Consider the following 20,138-nt stretch of genomic DNA (forward strand, 5'->3'; position numbering starts at 1 on the left):
AAAAAGAATAATGACTAAAAAAGATAATCAACTGACACCTACCAGAAATATTATTCTCACCTTCAATACACCTAACTTACCCTCCTCTGTAAAAGCAGGTTATTTACTTTGCCGCATCTGCCCTTATATTCCAAACCCTTTAAGGTGTTACAAATGCCAGAAGTATGGCCACTCACAAACTGTATGCAGAGGAGTTCCTGTCTGCCCTAATTGTGGATCCTCAGATCACATACAAAGTAACTGTACAGCTAAAAAAATGACCTGCCCAAATTGCAAAGGTGACCATCCTGCATATTCGAAGACATGTGAAAAGTGGAAAACCGAGAAAAAAATAGTAAAATACAAGGTTGAGAACAAAGTAAGTTACCCAGAAGCGAGAAAATTAGTCGCTCCTACTATAACCAAAAATATGACCTGTGCCAATGCTGTAAAAAAATTTCAGACAGTCTCCACTCAAACTGATGTAACAGTTCCCACTAACAAATCAATTTCTGACTGGGCTAGAAATGTTCTTTCTAAGCAACAATCCAAGTTCTCTGACCAGGCAAATAATACTCCTCTGACAATACCAGTGGCATCTCCTGCGCCAGTCATAGATACCATATCTCATAGTTCAAACACAAATGTAGTGAAAAATTTTCAAGATACAACCATGGACACAGATGGCACATCCATACAGGAAGATCCCCTTCTAGAAATCCATGCAGAAGAAGGAATGGACACAGGTCGGCCCGTTTTCTCCAAAAAAGATAAATCTAAATTAGAACGTCATAAGCCAGTAATCTTCAAAAAGCAGTCAGATACATCTCCATCAATCAAACACAAATAATGCCTTGTATTTTACAATGTAATTGCAGAGGCTTTCGTTGCAACACAGATGATATCTGTGATCTAATTAACCGATATTCTCCAGTTGCCCTTTGTCTTCAGGAAACTTACCTAACCTCGCAAATTTCTCCTTCAATAAAGAGCTATTGTCTTTATCGAAGAGATCGTAATACAGCAAATGCTGCCCATGGTGGTGTAGCAATCCTAATAAATTCAAAGATCCCAACTAAACATATTCCACTTCAAACTGAAATAGAAGCTGTTGCTGTTCATATAACTCTCCATATTTCAATAACACTTGTCTCAATATACCTACCACCAAACCATACTTACTGTTTAAAAGATCTTGAAGATCTCCTCATACAAATACCTCCACCTCTCTGTATTTTATTGGATTTTAATGGACACCACCCCTTATGGGGCGATCCTAAACTAGACACACGTGGTCGACTCGTTGAAAGCTTTCTAGAGTCACAAAACCTCACCTTACTCAATACTGGTGCGCACACTCACATTCAACTCTCAACTGGACACACCTCAGCAATAGATCTCTCAATTTGTTCTCCAATACTCCTCCCAATCATAGAGTGGTATGTTTTAAATGATCCTATGGGCAGTGACCACCTTCCAGTCATATGCAATTTTTTAATATCACAGTCTCCTTCAAACAAACTCCGCAGGAAATGGAAATTTGTTCGTGCAAACTGGGCAAAATTTCGATCATCAATCTCTCTTAACGAGGAAAAAATCCAGCTCCAGAATATTGATAATGTAACAGATTACATCACATCACATCTCTTAAAAGTGGCCAAGGACACAATTCCATTATCAAATCCCCCCCCCCCCGGTCGCAAGCATTATAATTACTGGTGGAATGACGAATGCACAAAAGCAAAGAAAGCAAAAATCAAAGCCTGGAATTTATTTCGGCAATGTCCAACCACAAACAATCTCATTAATTATAAGAAGCTAAGAGCAAAAGCACGATTTGTACAAAGGCAAGCTAAGAAAGAATCCTGGACCCGTTTTTCATCGACCTTTAACAGAAACACTGATCCGAAAACTATATGGAAAAAAATTAGACAGTTATCTGGTAAGTTTCCTACTATACCTTCTCCAATCCCCTCCTGGAAAGGGCAAGATCTATCCAGTTCCTTAGGTATTGCTAATGCTTTGGGCAATACTTTTGCTGAAATATCAGCGGCATCAGCATATTCTACATCATTCCAACGAATTAAAAACACTAGAGAAAAGCATGCCATAAAATTTCAAACCGCACATACTCTTCCATATAACAAACCTCTGCAACACTCTGAACTTCTGCATGCCATTAGAACAGCCCACAATGGTGCTGCCGGGCCAGATGGGATTTATTATGTCATGCTTCAACATCTTGGTGACAAAGCTTTAAGCCTGCTTCTGGTTTTTTACAATCGTATATTTTTCGAAAACGTTTTTCCAACTTCTTGGCATCACTCTACTGTTTTGGCATTCCTAAAACCTGGGAAAGATCCAACTAGCCCCTATAGCTCTAGACCGATCTCTCTATCAAGCTGCCTGAGCAAAATCCTTGAAAAAATTGTCCACAGAAGACTCGTATGGATCATTGAGTCACAACATCTAATGAGCCATAGACAATATGGCTTTCGTAAAAATAGGTCGTGCTTAGATCTTATGGTCAAGGCTGAATTCGCCATTCGAAATGCCTTTGTTAAACATGAACATCTTGTAATGGTTTCAATAGATATCGAGAAGGCTTTTGACACTACCTGGCGGCATGGCATACTTAGTGATCTTTACTCTCTTGGTCTGCGAGGCAACCTTCCTATATTTGTACAGAACTTCCTGCGTACTAGATCGTTTCAAGTTCGGTACCAACATGCCCTCTCCAAAACGTTTACACAGGAAGAAGGAGTACCACAAGGATCAGTACTGAGTGCCACTTTGTTTGCTCTTAGAATAGATTCCATCACCAATCAGCTTCCAAATACAGTTGAGACCTACCTTTATGCAGATGATCTTTCCATCTCCTGCCATTCCCAAAACATGAGGTCTATTGAACGGCAGCTCCAGATATCACTTAATAAAATACAACAGTGGGCCAGCCTCAATGGCTATCGACTCTCGCAGCAGAAAACAGTTGCCATCCATTTTTGTAGACAGCGCAAACTTCATCCGGATCCTGAACTTCAAATTTATAATATCTCCATCCCGGTCACTAATAGCATCAGATTTCTAGGATTAACACTTGATAATAAGTTAAATTTTATAGACCACATAAAAAATGTACATACTTCCTGTCTAAAAAAGTTAAATATACTCAGAGCTTTATCCTCCCAAACATGGGGCGCAGATCGTACATCTCTGCTTCGGCTATATCGGGCATTAATCAGATCCTGTCTTGATTATGGAGCTCCCATCTGTGATTCAGCCAGACTGAGTGCATTGCACTGGCTTGATCCAATTCAACACAGTGCCTTGAGACTTTCACTTGGTGCTTTCAGAATTCTATCAGAATTCTATCATGTAATTCTTGGGAAAACCTCCAACCTGTACTTAAACTAAGCCACCAACTTAAAGCACTTAAAGTAACATCCAATTATATTGTTTTTGGTAAACATTTAAATTTTTTTATAATGAATTATATGTATCATTTTCTTTAAAAATTATGTAATAAATAAATATTATCCAAAAATTAGTCTTATAACTGGACTATAAACTTAAAATCATGGAAAACTGAAAATCAGTTTTTCAGTAAAATTGAGTATTTGGCATTAGTAGAGGCATATGATGCAAGAAAGCAAGCTTATTCAGCATCAGCCAAAAAAAAAACAAAAAAAAAACCACTACTCCCATTTCACCCCTCCGTTCGTTCGAAATACCTGTCCAGCTGAGCCTTAAATTTGTTTAGGCTATCAACTTCAACAACAAGCAATGGGAGTCTATTCCACAAACCAACTGCCCGCTGGCTAAAGGCAAATTTCCGCACATCTATCCGACATCCGTCCTTCCTCAATTTGAATTTATGCCCTCTCAGGTGATTATTCTGAGCAAGAGGAAGAATCCCATCGGCATTGAGCATGCTCAAGCCATTCAAAGCCTTATACACCTCTATCAGATCACCTCGCCGATGCCTGGTCTCCAGGCTCTGTAATTTTCAAAACTTAAGCCTTTCTTCGTAAGAGCAACCCTTTGTTCCATTCACTAATCTTGTTGCCCTTCTCTGTACTCGTTCCAGCAGCTCTACATCCTTCTTGAAATGAGGCCTCCAGACCTGTATACAGTACTCAAGGTGTGGCCTGACCAATGCCTTATACAAGGGAATAATCACATCCCTGTCCCTGCTAGAAATATTCCTGTATATCATTGACAAGACACCATGAGCTACTCTTACAGCTCGTCTGCACTGCTCAGAGAACTTCATATCTGCCTGCACAATTACCCCCAGGTCTTTTTCATTCTCTACCACTGTCAGCGTAGTACCACAGAGTTGATACGTTGATCTGGGGTTACTGTTTCCCATATGTAGTACTTTACATTTGTCAATGTTAAACTTCATTTGCCACCTCTCAGCCCATCTGCTCAACCTTCCAGATCCTGTTGCAGCAGCATAGTATCAGTAGTGTCCTTAACAACCCTGCCAACCTTGGTATCGTCTGCAAACTTGGACATTAAGCCTAATACACCATCATCAATATCATTTATAAATACAGAAAACAACAATGGACCCAACACTGAACCCTGAGGAACTCCACTAATAACATTAGTCCACGTTGAGCAGTGTCCATTGATTACCACTCTCTGTCTTCTGCCACTCAACCATCCCTTTATCCATAGCAGCAATTTGCCTCCAATGCCACACTTCTCCAATTTGTGCAGCAGTCTTCCATGTGCAACAGTATCAAAAGCCTTTCTAAGATCGAAATATATAATATCAAAGTTATTCCCTGCATCCAGTTCTTTTGTGACTACATCATAGTATCCAATCAAATTGGTCAGACAAGACCTGCCCTTAACAAAACCATGCTGTGTCTGAGCTATAACTGAATTCTTGTCCAGATGATCCTGCAGTGCTTCTTTAACCAGTGCCCTTTGTTCCATTCACTAATCTTGTTGCCCTTCTCTGTACTCGTTCCAGCAGCTCTACATCCTTCTTGAAATGAGGCCTCCAGACCTGTATACAGTACTCAAGGAACCGAAGTTAAACTAACAGGTCTGTAATTATTTGTGTCAGCCTTTGATCCTCCTTTGTGAATTGGGGTTACATTTGCACATCTCCAGTCCATGGGTACCTCCCATGAGTCCAAAGAAGCTCTCATAATTATGGCTAGGGGTTTGCTTACTTCCTTTGCTGCCTCCTTTAATATAACTGGATAGATCCCATCCACCCCGGGTGCCTTTTTTATGTTTATCCTCAACAATTTCTCCTCCACTTTCCTCTCAGTTATTAGAAAATAATCTAGCTCACTGCCAATGTTTACTTCACCTACGACACTCCCCTTCCTGAATAACTCCTCATGTGTGAATGTAGATGCAAAATACTCATTTAGATTGTTAGCCTGAGCTGGATCCTCAACTGTTGAACCATCAACATCCAGTGGACCAATCTGATAATTCCCTTTTCTTCTTGAGTTTAAATAGGTAAAGAACTCTTTTCTGTTTTTCTTTGCGTCCTTTGCCAAGGATTTCTCATAATCTGCCTTTGCCTGCCTAATCTCCTTTGTGACTTGGTTACAGACCAACTTATATCTATCATAGGCTTCCATGTCACCCATTAATTTGTATGTATCCCATGCATTTTTTTTCTCTGCCATATGTCTCATTAGTTCATCTGACAACCATTTAGGCCTGAACCTTGAACAATATTTCTTGGTTGGTATGTAAAGCCTGGTAGCTTCCAAGATTAGTTCCTTGAATGCTTCCCATTTTGAATTTGCTGTTGGTAACATCATCAGTTGGTCCCACTGTATAGAATTTAAATACTGTCTCAGACCATCATAGTCGCCTTTACGAAAGCAAAAACCCTTCCCTTTACCTCTGATGGTAGTTACCTCCTTGAGTAAATCCCACTTCAGCACACTGTGATCACTGCCACCCAGTGGTTCCTTTACCTGCAGATTCCTAATGCATGAAGAATCACTACTGATAATCAGATCAAGAGTATTACTCCCTCTAGTTGCCTCCCAAACATGCTGGTGTAGAAAACAATCATCCAATAAATCCACAAAAGCCTTGCTAGTGTGTGAGTGACCAACCCACAAATTCCAGTCAATATCTGGGAAATTAAAATCCCCCATTATAAGACTCTCTGATTTACTGGCCCATTCTATTTCCCTGTACAGTATCTTATTATACTCATCAGAGTCATTAGGCCTATAGCACACTCCTACTCTCAATTTTGATTTACCTATGCTTATGTCACACCAAACTGACTCGACACTGCCCTGTCCATCAATGTCGACTGGCTTCACTTCCTTGGATTTTATGTGTTTTTTAACTAATAGCATAACCCCTCCTCCCCTCCTGTCCTGTCTATCCTTTCTATACACATTGTACTCCCCAAATTCCAGTTCTGCATTCCTTATATCTGTGTGACACCACGTCTCTGATATCCCAACAATATCTGCCTTTGATGTTTTGAGCAATACCTCAAATTCATCAAATTTTTTACTACACTCCTAGCATTGGTGTACACGCAAGTATACATGCACCTGTTTCTATTCTTAGCTACCCTAACACAACCCATGTGTTTACTTGTACCGCAATGACTTCCAGCAGTCTCTGAAATATCCTGCATCTTGTTTTTCAGGCTTCTGCTCATTCCAATAGAAGCAGCGCAAGAATCTCTTTCACCTCTGCCAGTGGCTACTGTTAATCCATTAGTCTTTGTCTCCCCCCAAGCTAGCAGTTTTCCGACCCACCTAACACTGCCTCGATAGCATCAGCAAATATTCTTGCACCCTTTCTATTTAAGTGTATCCCATCCCTGTAAAAGCAATCTCTCCTGTTAACAAGTACATTCCAGGCTGAAAAAAATTTTACCCCTTGAGCCTTGCACAATCTTTCCAGGGCCGAATTGATAGACAAGGCTCTCATCATATACTCCCTCCTATCGTGTCTGGGCAGAATTGCAGACACTTTCAAATGCAACCCTACTTCACGGCTTTTTTTCAACAGTGACCTGTACTTGTTAAGTAATTCCGCTGGTCTATTTATGTTAGTTATCAATTTGAGTGGGGTTATGTTATTAGTCATACTTTCAGTTTATTATAACCTGAGGAATGTATCTGTGATGTAAACAGATCTTCGTCTGTTTTCTTGGTAATATTTCCCCGACTTGGTTTTAATTGTATTATGTATTAATGCTTTTAATATAATTATTACCCTTGAATTATTATTATTATTATAGCACAAATATATACAGTTATAGCACAAACTGTATTATTTCATGAGAGCCTTTAGCCAAAGCCCAGTCACTGAGAGATGCAATGGACAATGCACCTGAGCCTTGGACTGAAAAGCGGCCTCAAATCCCAACAAAGGGTGACTTCCATCCATGCAAGGACAACTGCTGCATGCTGTACTTTACCCTAACATTAATTCTCACACCTGGGGCTCCATGAACTGTAGAACTGCTCCCAGCAGTCCAGACACTCCCCTGATACTTCCATATTACTGCAGGTCCCAATAGCATAGTTGAAAATAGTAAAAGAATTTATTCTACCTCTGCTGCTTTTATAATTATTATATGATTACAAAATCAGTTAATACTAATTTAATCACTGTTATACTATGCATGCATAAAATTGAATGAAATAAAACAAGTAAAGATTTATACTTTGTACCACTTAGTGAATCAACATGGACTACTTCCTGATGCAATCCACTTAAATTATTTTTGATGACTGAAGAAACAAACAGTATTTACACATTGAGAATCGGCATAGTAATTTAAGACATTAAGAGGGTTAAATAAATTAAATGCTAGCAATCTCACAGTCAAATTCCAGTGAAAACAGTTATAAATTAAAAAAGATTAATTGTAAATTAGATATAAAAAAATTGATTTTGACTAAAGACTAAATATATACCAAATCAGCTTCCGCTTATTTTGAAGTAGTAAGCTTATATAAATTTAAAAAGGAATTGAATAAATACTTGAAGAAATGAAAGAAGACATACTGTAGGTAGATTTTAATAAAATTAATGTAACATAAGCTTTTTCTTCTTTTCATCGTATTGCTAATACTAATTACAAACTTTTGCAGAGATAGGCTAATAATAATGATACCTCAAATTAAGACTGGTTAAAGAAGCACTGCAGGATCATCTAGACAAGACTTCAGTTATAGCTCAGACACAGCATGGTTTTGTTAAGGGGAAGTCTTGCCTGTCCAATTTGATTGGATACTGTGATGCAGTCACAAAAGAACTGGATGCAGGGAATAACTTTGATATTATATACTTGGATCTTAGAAAGGCTTTTGATACTGTTGCACATGGAAAACTGCTGCACAAATTGGAGCAGTGTGGCATTGGAGGCAAATTGCTGCTATGGATAAAGGGGTGGTTGAGGGGAAGAAGATAGAGAGTGGTAATCAATGGACACTGCTCATCGTGGAATAATGTTATTAGTGGAGTCCCTCAGGGTTCAGTATTGGGTCCATTATTGTTTTCTGTATTTATAAATGATATTGATGATGGTATATCAAGCTTAATGTCCAAGTTTGCAGACGATACGAAGGTTGGCAGGGTTGTCAAGGACACTACTGACACTATGCTACTGCAACAGGATCTGGAAAGGTTGAGCAGATGGGCTGAGAGGTGGCAAATGGAGTTTAACATTGACAAATGTAAAGTACTACATATGGGAAACAACAACCCCAGAGCAACATATCAACTCTGTGGTACTACACTGACAGTGGTAGAGAATGAAAGGGACCTGGGGGTGGTTGTACAGGCAGATATGAAGTTCTCTGAGCAGTGCAGATGGGCTGCAAGAGTAGCTCATGGTGTATTGTCGATGATATATAGGAATTTTTCTAGCAGGGATAAGGAGGTGATTATTCCCTTGTATAAGGCAATGGTCAGGCCACACCTAGAGACTGTATACAGGTCTGGAGGCCTCATTTCAAGAAGGATGTGGAGATGCTGGAACGAGTACAGAGAAGGGCAACAAGATTAGTGAATGGAACAAAGGGGTGCTCTTACGAAGAAAGGCTTAAGTTTTGCAAATTACAGTGTCTGGGGACTAGGCACCAGCGAGGTGATCTGATAGAGGTGTATAAAGCCTTGAATGGTTTGAGCATGCTCAGTGCTGATGGGATTCTTCCTCTTGCTCAGAATAATCACCTGAGAGGGCATAAATTCAAATTGAGAAAAGACAGATGTAGGATAGACGTGCGGAAATTTGCCTTTAGCCAGTGGGTGGTTGGTTGGTGGAATAGAATTTCATCCCTTGTCGTGGAAGTTGATAGCCTAAATAAGTTTAAGGCTCAGTTGGACAGGTATTTTGAACAAACAGAGGGGTGAAGTGGAAGTGGTTATTTTTTATTTATTTATTTATTATTTTTTTTTTTGGCTGATGCTGCATAAGCTTGCTTTCTTGCATTGAATGCCTCTATTAATGCTAATGCTAATTAAAACTAATTTGGAATATACCGAAAGCATATAGTAATTTATTTAGTCTTTATTATTTTTAATATTATGATATTAATTGTTGAGCATTTATTTTTCCAGAGTCTTCCATTTTTAGAGTATGAACTTCATGGGCAACTTGTTAACAAGCTAAAAGTAAGTAATCAGAATAGTCTGATATATTAGTTCTAAAATTAGGAGATTAAGGGATTATATTGAGGTATGGGCAAAAATAATTCAAGGGACTTGAACCGCTAGCATATCAAAGGAGATCCATTGGATGGATCTCCTTTGAAGTAGTCTCCTTGACACTCTATGCACCAATTCCAATGCTTCTGCAACTCCTGGATGCATTCCTGATAGGCGTCTTCTGAAATTGCTAATAGTTCCTGTGTCACCTTCTAAATAATTTTATTAGTCCTTGCAAATCTTCAAACTTGGGAAACAAAGTATTATAGAGAGCTGAATCCTGCAAGTATTTAGAAAGGTTTGAAGAAATTCTTGAATGGAAAACAAGTGTGCAGCGGCATTGTCATGATGCAAACACTAACTCCCTTAAGTTTTTCCCAGTCATTTTCTTTGAATTAAGTTGCACAGTCACCATAGAACTGTGCAGGAAAAATTTGTCAAGAACGGTGCCCTGTGGGTCAAAAATGTTTATGCACAATCTTCACATTTTATCAAGATTATCTTGCTTTTTTTGAGGCTTGAAGAAGATGGACTCACACATTCTCTAAAGCTCAAAAATTCCATTGAAAGTGCCTAGGCCTTTGATCTGTATTAAAGCAATACAATCACAATTCGTTACCAGTAATGATGGAAGAAACAAAATGTGGACCAGCATCAGCATTTCACAATGATCTTGCTATACGAGAATTTGTTGCTCTCTGAAACTTGGTTGACACATATATTCTGAAATCTTGTGTTTAAATGATTGACATGTCCCATAAGAAATATCAATAGCAACTTGGCAGATAGTTAAATCTCAGACACTCCTGATCAGATCATGAACATGAGCAATTTAAATATTAATTCAGTTACAATGAGGATCATCTTCAGTGGATCCTCTTTAAACTTGTGAACCAGGAAAAGGCTTCGAACAAAACATAGTATCTTCTCTGTAAACTGTTATCAAGATTTGGTAGGTTTCTGTTGAACTTTTTCCTAATTTTAAACAATTTTGATGCAAATTTGGTGCTCTATAAATTCATTCATTTTAAAATGTGACAAAACACACAAAACACCTTATATTCAATGTGCACTAATTCAGACCAACTGCAGATAAATGGATGATTCACATGTTACTATGTCTAGATGAATCACCACTAACATTACAATAACTGGCTGCATAGCCACAATTTTAAGGTACAGAGTCAGTCCCTTGAGCTATTTGAACATACTTCTTATATACTAGGTGGTAACTGATGACTGCTGAGCAAGAGTTAGATGTGTAAGTTAGTGCAAGTGCATCATTTCTACACGCATCCAGCTACTAAGTAACTAGGAATTAAGTACTTAATGGCATCATTAAGTACATCTCATATTGGGAATACCTTCACGAGTTTCCAACAACCAACTTATGCCTACCAGAAATATTATTCTCACCTTCAATACCCCTAACTTACCTGCCTCTATAAAAGCAGATTATTTACTTGACGCATTCGTCCATATATTCCCAACCCTTTATTTATTTTATTTTATTGCACTACCTCGAATAAGTAGTGGTTCTCGACGGATACCACCACCCAGCTGTAAGTAACAGTAGTCTTCTCCACTGGCAAAGCATTACTTGTTCGAGGTAGTGCAATACCATGACAACTCACTGTGAAGGTATTCACAATATGAGATGTACTTAATGATGCCAATTCCTAGTTACTTAGTAGCTGGCTGTGTGTAGAAATCATGCACTTGCACTAACTTGCACATCAGTTAACTATTTTATAAGATGAGACTTATAGCTCTAATGTGCTCTATGATTAGGTGATAATAAATTTTTTTGATTCACAGCTCTGCATCTACTTGTTACAGAGAAATTAAAATTTGTACACCTCTTGAGCAAGAGTTGGTAATTTTGAGGATCAAAACTTGGAGCAAGTTCTTGAGGCTGTCTTACCAAGTTTCTGATTAGCTGATGTGATAAAGGATTTCACTAAGTAATTCAGATATATGATAAGGAAAGCAATTTTTCTGTGACTGGCTGTTATAAACCACTTTCTTATATGGTACACAGAGATTGAAAAGTAACATTGTTTAACCTCCGTATTCCAGTTATATTTGCTTCATTTATTTTTTGGGGAGGGGGGCCCCCCGGGTGCCAAGCACTCCATGGCCAGGCGATCTCAGTTTGTTTTATCAAAGCAAACTATCTAAAGAGCTTTTGCCATTACATATTCTGTTTATTTCTGAATACCATTTTCCTCATTTTATATTGCAGTAGCTCTTTTGTTCTATAAGAAGTAGGCAAAGGCCCAGAAAAGAAAGACACCTTTCTGTTTCTTTTTCTTTATCACTAACACAACTATTAGCTGGTTGGTCACCTCATGGTACTGCTCCTGCCTCCCTGTGGTGGGGCCAGTAACCCAGGTGGTAAAGACAAACCCCCAAGGCCAAAAGAAGCTATCATGGATAAAAATGCTTATCCATGATGGCTTATCCATAATGGATAAAAATGCTTAGAGCTTTTTTGGTTGTTATTTGGTTTTTAGGTGCATTAGCAACTAAGGCCATATTGCTCCGGGATATGCGGTGGTCATTCCCTGACCTTTCCGCATCCTTCGTATTTGGTGGTGATGGGCTCGAACCCCGGTTTAATCAAGAAGCGTGCTACCCACTGCTGCTCCTTCCCACCTGGCTATGGAGGCACCCCACCCTTAGTGCCTTCGAGCTCAAGAGCAGAAAATTACATTGACCGTGTCTCCAATCACAACTTAGGAAATAGTACTACAAAGAGACAGGAGACTGATAGGATAGAGCAACTCTGCCCATCGTTTCTAATTTTCCACTCCCCTAGTCAGCCTATGAGCAAACTCTTTGTATTGCAGGATCTTGTAAGACTGTTAAGAGATTGCAATCAGGAGTCCTATTAGTGGAAACTACTAACCACAGACATTCGGAGAAACTTTTGCAACTTACAAACTTTGCTGGCATTCCAGTAAAAATATCTTCTCGTGCAACCCTAAATTCATCTAAGGGTGTCATATCCAGTTCTGATCTACTAAATGTCACCGAGGAAGAAATAACCCAAGAGCTGCAGGGCAAAATGTAATTGAAGCAAAATGTATAATGGCTAAAAAAGACAACCAACTTATGCCTACCAGAAATATTATTCTCGCCTTTAATACTCCTAACTTACCTGCCTCTATAAAAGCAAGTTATTTACTTTGTCGCATTCATCCATATATTCCCAACCCTTTAAGATGTTAAAAATGCCAAAAGTATGGCCACTCACAAACTGTATGCAGAGGAGTTCCTGTCTGCCCCAATTGTGGGTCCTTGGATCACAATCAAAGTGACTGTTCGGCTACAAAAATTGTGCCCTAACTGCAAAGGGCACAATTTTTGTGCCCTTTGCGACCACCCTGAATATTCCAAAACTTGTGAAAAATGGAAAACTGAAAAAAAAAAAAAAAAAAAAAAAAAAGTAAAATACAAGGTCGAGAATAAAGTCAGCTACCGAAGAAGCAGGAAAACTAGTTGTGCCTACTGTAAACAAAAATATTACCTATGCTAATATACTAAAAAAATATCGAACAGTCTCCACTCAAACAGATGTCACAGTTCTCACTAATAAATCAATTTCTGATTGGACTAGAACTGTCCTCTCTGAGTAACAACCAAGTGGACATAAACAACAACCCAAACTCTCAGAGTAGGCAAATAATGCTCCTCTGACAATACCAGTGGCATGCCCTAAGGGCTATCTAGGGCTGATAGTTTGTGCAATAAGCGTGAGCTTAGCGAGACAAGTTGCTTAGCCAGATTTATATTTTTCTCTTATTGTACAGAGTTATATTGCCTGAAAGTAGCTGGCTCTACTTCCACATAGTCTAGAGCCTACAGGCAGGAGATTCCTGCTCAGCTAAACAGACCAAATTGGACTGAGGTGATTGTTAGTCCTTTCAATTCCATGCCCTTGTGGCATTAGCCCCTGCAACCACCAGCCTGTTTAACTTAGGTGGCGGAGGATTTTATTAACTAGTGATAGATTTCATGGTTATTTTAATTGCTCTATTTAAGACTGAGCTTGAGATTGAGAGGTCCTTGCTCCTTAACATTTTGTGTACTGTATATTGTATATATTTAACCAGTTATCAACATTATTGATCCTTGGTTTTTAATTGTATATATACTAATTTTATTTATACAAATATGTCTTCCTCCAGTGAGGTTGACTTTCTGTGTGAAGAAGAATTGATGGTGGTTACCAGTGAAGTAACTGAGGTTGAACATACGGAAATTTTAAGTTGGGTCTAAGAACTGACTAAGTATTTTCTGGTAAAGGTATACCAAGAACTCCTGTTAAGGGCAGGTCATTGTCACTTTCAGGTCCTCCTCAAGGCACACAGGAGAAAGGGTCTAAAAAGAAAGAAGCTAAGATATCTTCTAAGCCAGAGAAGTGAATTCTGATTCAAATGTTAAGGCAAGAAAGAAAAGAATCTGAAAAGACTAAGAAAAGATGATAGTGTTACAGATAAATTGAAGTGGAAGGTTTTGAATATATAAGAGAAGCAAAAGTTTTTTATGGGACATTAACAGTAAGGTTCCAACTGCAGCTATACGAATCATTCTTGATTTTTGGGACAAGTTGGAAGCAAAAGCGGAAGATGTGCAAGTGGAGAACATAATGTTAAAAGAAAAAGTGTATCAAGAAACTTATTCAGCAGTAACTTGAAAAGAACTTGAATCTGGTGTAATGGTTCCAAAAGTTACAAAGGTGATAATAATGAAGACAACGACTGATCAATATAAATCTAATGAGGAGATCAAGGCTGATATCCTTAAGGAAGTGAGACCTATGTTGTCATCAGTGCGTGTAAGAAATATTAGGCCTATAAGAGACTGTGGTGTGATTGTGGAGACTGAGCCTGATGATGACATTGCCAAACTAAAAGCTGACCAGGCTGGCCGGGTGGGTAAAGTGCCTGCCTGGCAACCCAAAGGTCGCGGGTTCGAATCCCGCCTTGGGCTTGGATCAAAGTACTGCAAAAACCTTGGGAGGTGCATTATGGCCACAGAAGCCGATGCGCCAACAACTACCAAAAAAAAAAAAAAAAAAAAGCCAAACTAAAAGGATGTTTGAAAATACAGAGTGTGGGGTTAAGATACTGTGCCTAAGCCCATTATGCCTAAAGTGGTGATATTTGATGTAGAGAAGAGGATAACAAAAGATGACTTTTTAAAACAACTGGTTGAAGAATTTTAAGGACGTTAATGTGATAGAGAAGTATATGGACAGTATTGAAATATTATCAGTAAATAAGACCAAGAACTCACAGGCGGAGAATTGGGTTATACAGTTGGCTCCAGTATTGTGGTTCAAGATAAAGAACATGTCAAGATTGTTTATCCATATGATAAACAATTTATCCATATGATGTTTATCCATGCTGTGTATCCATATGATAAACATTTGTAACACTGAGTTACAGCATGTAGATTTAAAGAAATATATCCTGTAACTCAGTGTTACAAATGTTTATCATATGGATACACAGCAAATTTTTTTTAAGAGGAAGAGGCTGTGTGGTCACTGTGCCAAAGAAGGGTATTCCTATAAAGAATGCCCAAATCGGAATAAAGTTGAGGCTGCTCATGCACCAGTTGATAAGATATATCCTGAATATAAGAAAGTGTTGGAGATCTATAAGAAAAAAATTAATTATGGCTAGTGAGATAGAGTTTTGCAGTTGAATGCTCAACATGCAAAAAATGTCGCATCTGAACTAAATTACTTAATGGAGAGAGATAATATAGCAGTTGCCCTCTTGCAGCTGCTATGCATCGTGGATATCCTCTAACTTGTCCACAGACTATATAAGTAGTCTGTGGACAAGTTAGAGGATATCCACGATGATATAAGATAATATCAGAAGGAGATAAGCCAATGGCTGCAATTATTGTATGCTCTCAAGATTTAGTTGTTACAAATGTGATGACCTTTTGTAGCAAGAACATTATATGTCATGAAATAATTGGCAGCTTTGGCAGAATATATCTCGTGACAATGTATTGTCAATATTCTGAAGAATATTGAATCCTTACATGGAATATCTTGAGAGGCTGCAGCAGGCATTTAGCTTTTGTGAGGTGGTGGTTGCTTTAGGCTCTAATGCTAAATCTCTGTTGTGGGGCAGCGAGGTATCTGATGACAGAAGAATGTTACTGGAGGATTTTCTTGCTGCTTCCACGATGGAAGTGATTAATGAAGAAGGACATCTGCCCACTTTTTCGACTGTGCATGGGCAGTCATACATAGACTTAACTATAGCTACTGGTGCAGTTAAGAATAATATTAGGAATTGGAAAGTGCTAGAGGGATATACGACCAGCGATCATCACAGCATCTCCTTCAAGATGCGTGCACAAGATGGAATTCAAGACGTGCATGATATAAATAGATTTCTTGTTAAAAATGCTATGTGGAGTAAATTTAATGAAAAATACTTAGATTTAATATCTTGTGTTGACTGCTTAAATTGAACTCATGTGAATATGTAAAGACTTTATCTGATATATTGATAAAATCATATAAAGTGTCCATGAAGAAAAAATGTTTTGTAACAACACCTGTTTTCTGGTGAAATGAAGAATTAACTTGAATGCATAAAGCGATTATAAGTTTATAACTTTAAGAAGAAATGACTATAACTTTAAGCGACTATAATTTTAAGAGAAAATATCAAAGATGCAGGATGTTAGGTGATTTAGAACTTGTAAACCCCTATGACAATTTGTACAGGCGGCACAGGAAGTTATATGTTGGTGCCGTCAGTAAAGTTAAGATAAGTAGTTGGAAAATTTTGTCAAGGAGCAAGGATCTCAAGATCCATGGAGTTCCGTGTTTAAAATTTTGACTAACAAGAAATACTTAGCCAATGTTTCTTGTACTATAGATAATGAAAATAATGCTACCTTAAATTGCGCTGATTCCATGAGCATGGCCTTGAATGATCTCTTTCTGGAGGATATAAATACTATGGACACACTGGAACAACTTGTTATGAAGCAAGAAAATGCTATATATAAGGTAAGCAAAGAAAAAATATTTACTTTGGAGGAAGTTTCCGGGACTGTAGACTGTGCAAAGGCAGGCCGGTCACCAGGCCCTGATAAAATTGAAGTTGATGTCCTTAAGAATTCTTATAAACTTATGCCAAGAATATATTTAGATATGTATAACAAGGATTTGGAGGAGGGTGTTTTCCCCCCATGCCTGGAAGGAGGCACAGGTGAAGTTGATTTTGAAAGCAGTTCATAAACTTTTAAATGAAACTGGTTCATATCGCCCCATTGCTCTTCTGTCTGTACTGGGAAAGACTGATGACCGAATGTGTATCAATCGCTTAATGAGTAGTTATAATACGAAGGCTGTGTCCTCTGAAAACCAGTTTGGTTTCAAAAATGGTTATGGAACAGAGGTTGCTGTATATAGCTTGATTCAGGCAGTGGAGGGCTGTGGGAATCGGTATGTGCTAGGAATTTTTATAGATTTCAAGGGTGCCTTCAACAGGTTGGTGGGATGTCATCCTTGCTCATTCTTGTTAAAAACTATAGACTTGACTATAGCTACTGGTGCAGTTAAGAATAATATTAGGAATTGGAAAGTGCTAGAGGGATATACGACCAGCGACCATCACAGCATCTCCTTCAAGATGCATGCACAAGATGGAATTCAAGACGTGCATAATACAAATAGATTTCTTGTTAAAAATGCTATGTGGAGTAAATTTAACGAAATTTCAGGCCGCACTTTGAAAAAGGTAGGCAAACCTATATGTTCTTTCCAAATGGTGATATAGTAGATACTCGGAAAAGAGCAACACAGTGCTTTGTTATGTTATATAAAGTATTTAGAGACTATTTTAACAATAGGAAAGTGAGTGCAGAAACTATGTATGCTAAAGTTGAGAAAGTAGTACAAAGAGGTCCTCAGGGCTCGGTTATCAGTCCCTTTACATGGAACATAGTCCTTGATGAGTTCTTACTTCGGGAGAAAGAAGGAATAAAAAAGATTGCATATGCTGATGATTTAGCAATTTTAGTATTTGGTAATTCTCGTTTTGTATTAGAGAAAAGATCTGAAAAAATTCTAACTGAATTGGAAAATTGGAGCAGACTCTGTAAGCTGCAGATATCTCAGGACAAGACAGTTCAGATGTTGCTGAAAGGCTGTTTAAATATGAACAGAGCACCAACTATGAGGCTCTTCACAATCGGTGCTTTGTGAAGTCTTCAAAGTCGGTGCTTCTCCTGGACAATTCAGTTCGGTACATTAGAGTGACAAAATACTTAGGCCTAATTCTTGAAGAATGATTGTTCTTCACAGAACATGCAAAATATTTAAAGACAAAAATTAGGACACTTTAATGCCACACATTTGGCGGGTTGTAAGAAGGGACTGGGGCATTAAAGGCTGTACCCTAAATTTACTTTATGAGTGCCTATTTGCCCCAATCATAGCTTATGCCTCCAGAGCATGGGTGCATCAAATTGATAAGTCAGTTATCAATAAGTATTTATTACTGGCACAAAGATTTGCCCTGCTTAGTATTACTCATGCTTGCAGAACTGTCTCGACAGAGGCCTTACAAATTATATCTGGTAGGCTGCCAGTTCAGTATAAAGTTTTACTGTCTGAATTTATGTATTATACAAAAAAGAATATAAAGAAATCCATTATGGATGTAACATCTTGTCCAGATGAAGGAAGGCTTTACACTAGAGCTGATATAAAGCAAGAAAAAAAATGAATATGTGAGGAGCTCAAAGTTTGAGTGGCAAATAAACTGGAAAGAACCTGAAAAAGGTAGGCAAACCTATATGTTCTTTCCAAATGTGGATATTGTAGATACTCGGAAAAGAACTTGGTTGCAGTTTGGGTTGAATGTTACCTTTTTAATAACAGACCATAGTCTTTCTTACAGACTTTTTCAGTTTGGACTCTTGGACCAAGGTACCTGCAGTTGTGGCGAAGATGAGACTGCACAACATGTTATGTTAGATTGCAATCAATATCTTGATTTAAGAATGAATTTGGAGTTGTCTGTAGGCACTTAATTATGTTGAAGCTGTTTTTAGAAGACATACCTCGATTCAAGTAGGTAGTGGAACTAACTCTTCTCACTAAGATTGATGGAAGGAGAATCTTTAAGACCTGATTTTACTTTGAGATAAGTGGCTGAAATATTTGTTTGTTTAATTTATGTGTTGTGTTATATTAATACTTTTATATTAACTAAATTTGAACTTGAAGCTCTGTAATTAGTTAATACTTTGACCATAACTGTGGATGGGCTTCAGCCTAGGTAGTGGGTTTGGCGAATGTCTTAAGATAAAAAAAAAAAATACCAGCGGCATCTCCTCCTCCAATGAGTGCTACTACATCCTACAAACTCAAATGGAAAATGAAAAATACCCAGGATACAAATGGCACATGAAGATCTGAAGATCTCATTTTAGAAATCTTCACTGAAGAAGAAATGTACACTGGTCTGCCAGTTTTCTCCAAAAAAGAGAAACCAAAATTGGAATGTCATAAGCCAGTCACCTTCAAAAAGCAGTTAGATACAGCTCCACCAATTAAACACAAATGCCTTGTATTTTACAATGGAACTGTAGAGGCTTTCATTGCAACACAGATGATATCTATGATCTAATTAAACAATACTCTCCAGTTGCTCTTTGTCTTCAGGAAACTTACCTAACCCCACAAATTTCTCCTTCGATAAAGAACTATTGCCTTTATCGGAGATATTGTAATACAGCAAATGCTGCCCGTGGTGGTGTAGCAGTGCTAATAATTCGGAGATCCCAACTAAGCATATCCCACTTCAAACAGAAATAGAAGCTGTTGCTGTTGGTATAACTCTCCATATTGCAATAACACTAGTCTCAATCTGCTTACAGCCAAACCATACTTATTTACTGTTTAAAAGGACTTGAAGATATCTTCATACAGCTACCTCCACCTCTCTGTCTATTAGAGGACTTTAATGGGCTCCACTCCTTATGGGGCACTACTAAATTAGATAGACGGGGTTGACTCATTGAAAGCTTTTTAGAGGCACTAAACCTCACCATACTGAATACTGGCATGCACACTCACATTCAGCTCCCAACTGGACATACTTCAGCAATAGATCCATCCATTTGTTCTCCAGTACTGGTCCCAACCATAGAGTGGGATGTTATAAATGACCCTATGGGCAGTGATCACTTCCCATTCTTATGCCTGGTATTGATAGCACAGGCTCCTCTATCTGAACCCTGCAGAAAATGGAAATTTGTCCAAGCAAACTGGGCAAGATTTCAATCATCAATCTCTTTCGATGAGAAAAAAATCAGTCCAGCCTATTGATGATGTGACATATTACATCACGTCACGTCTACTAAATGTGGCCAAAGATACAATACCATTATCAAATCTCCCAGGCCAAAAGCATTATAATTATTGG

The 20,138-nt window shown here is 38.2% G+C and overlaps 1 protein-coding gene across 5 annotated transcripts in view; it reads left to right on the top strand.

The window, feature by feature from the left end:
* Positions 1–20,138, top strand: part of LOC150077345 (C2 domain-containing protein 5) — a 992,151-nt gene that overhangs the window by 578,489 nt on the left and 393,524 nt on the right. For all 5 annotated transcript variants that reach the window (XM_090386765.1, XM_090386767.1, XM_090386764.1 and 2 more), the window contains exon 18: positions 9,568–9,621. In XM_090386765.1, coding sequence (XP_090242891.1) covers positions 9,568–9,621 — 54 coding nt within the window. The remainder of the gene's footprint in view (positions 1–9,567; positions 9,622–20,138) is intronic.

Source organism: Mastigoproctus giganteus, chromosome 12, assembly GCF_048544385.1.
Source record: "Mastigoproctus giganteus isolate SK-2022 chromosome 12, ASM4854438v1, whole genome shotgun sequence".
NCBI lineage: Eukaryota > Metazoa > Arthropoda > Arachnida > Uropygi > Thelyphonidae > Mastigoproctus > Mastigoproctus giganteus.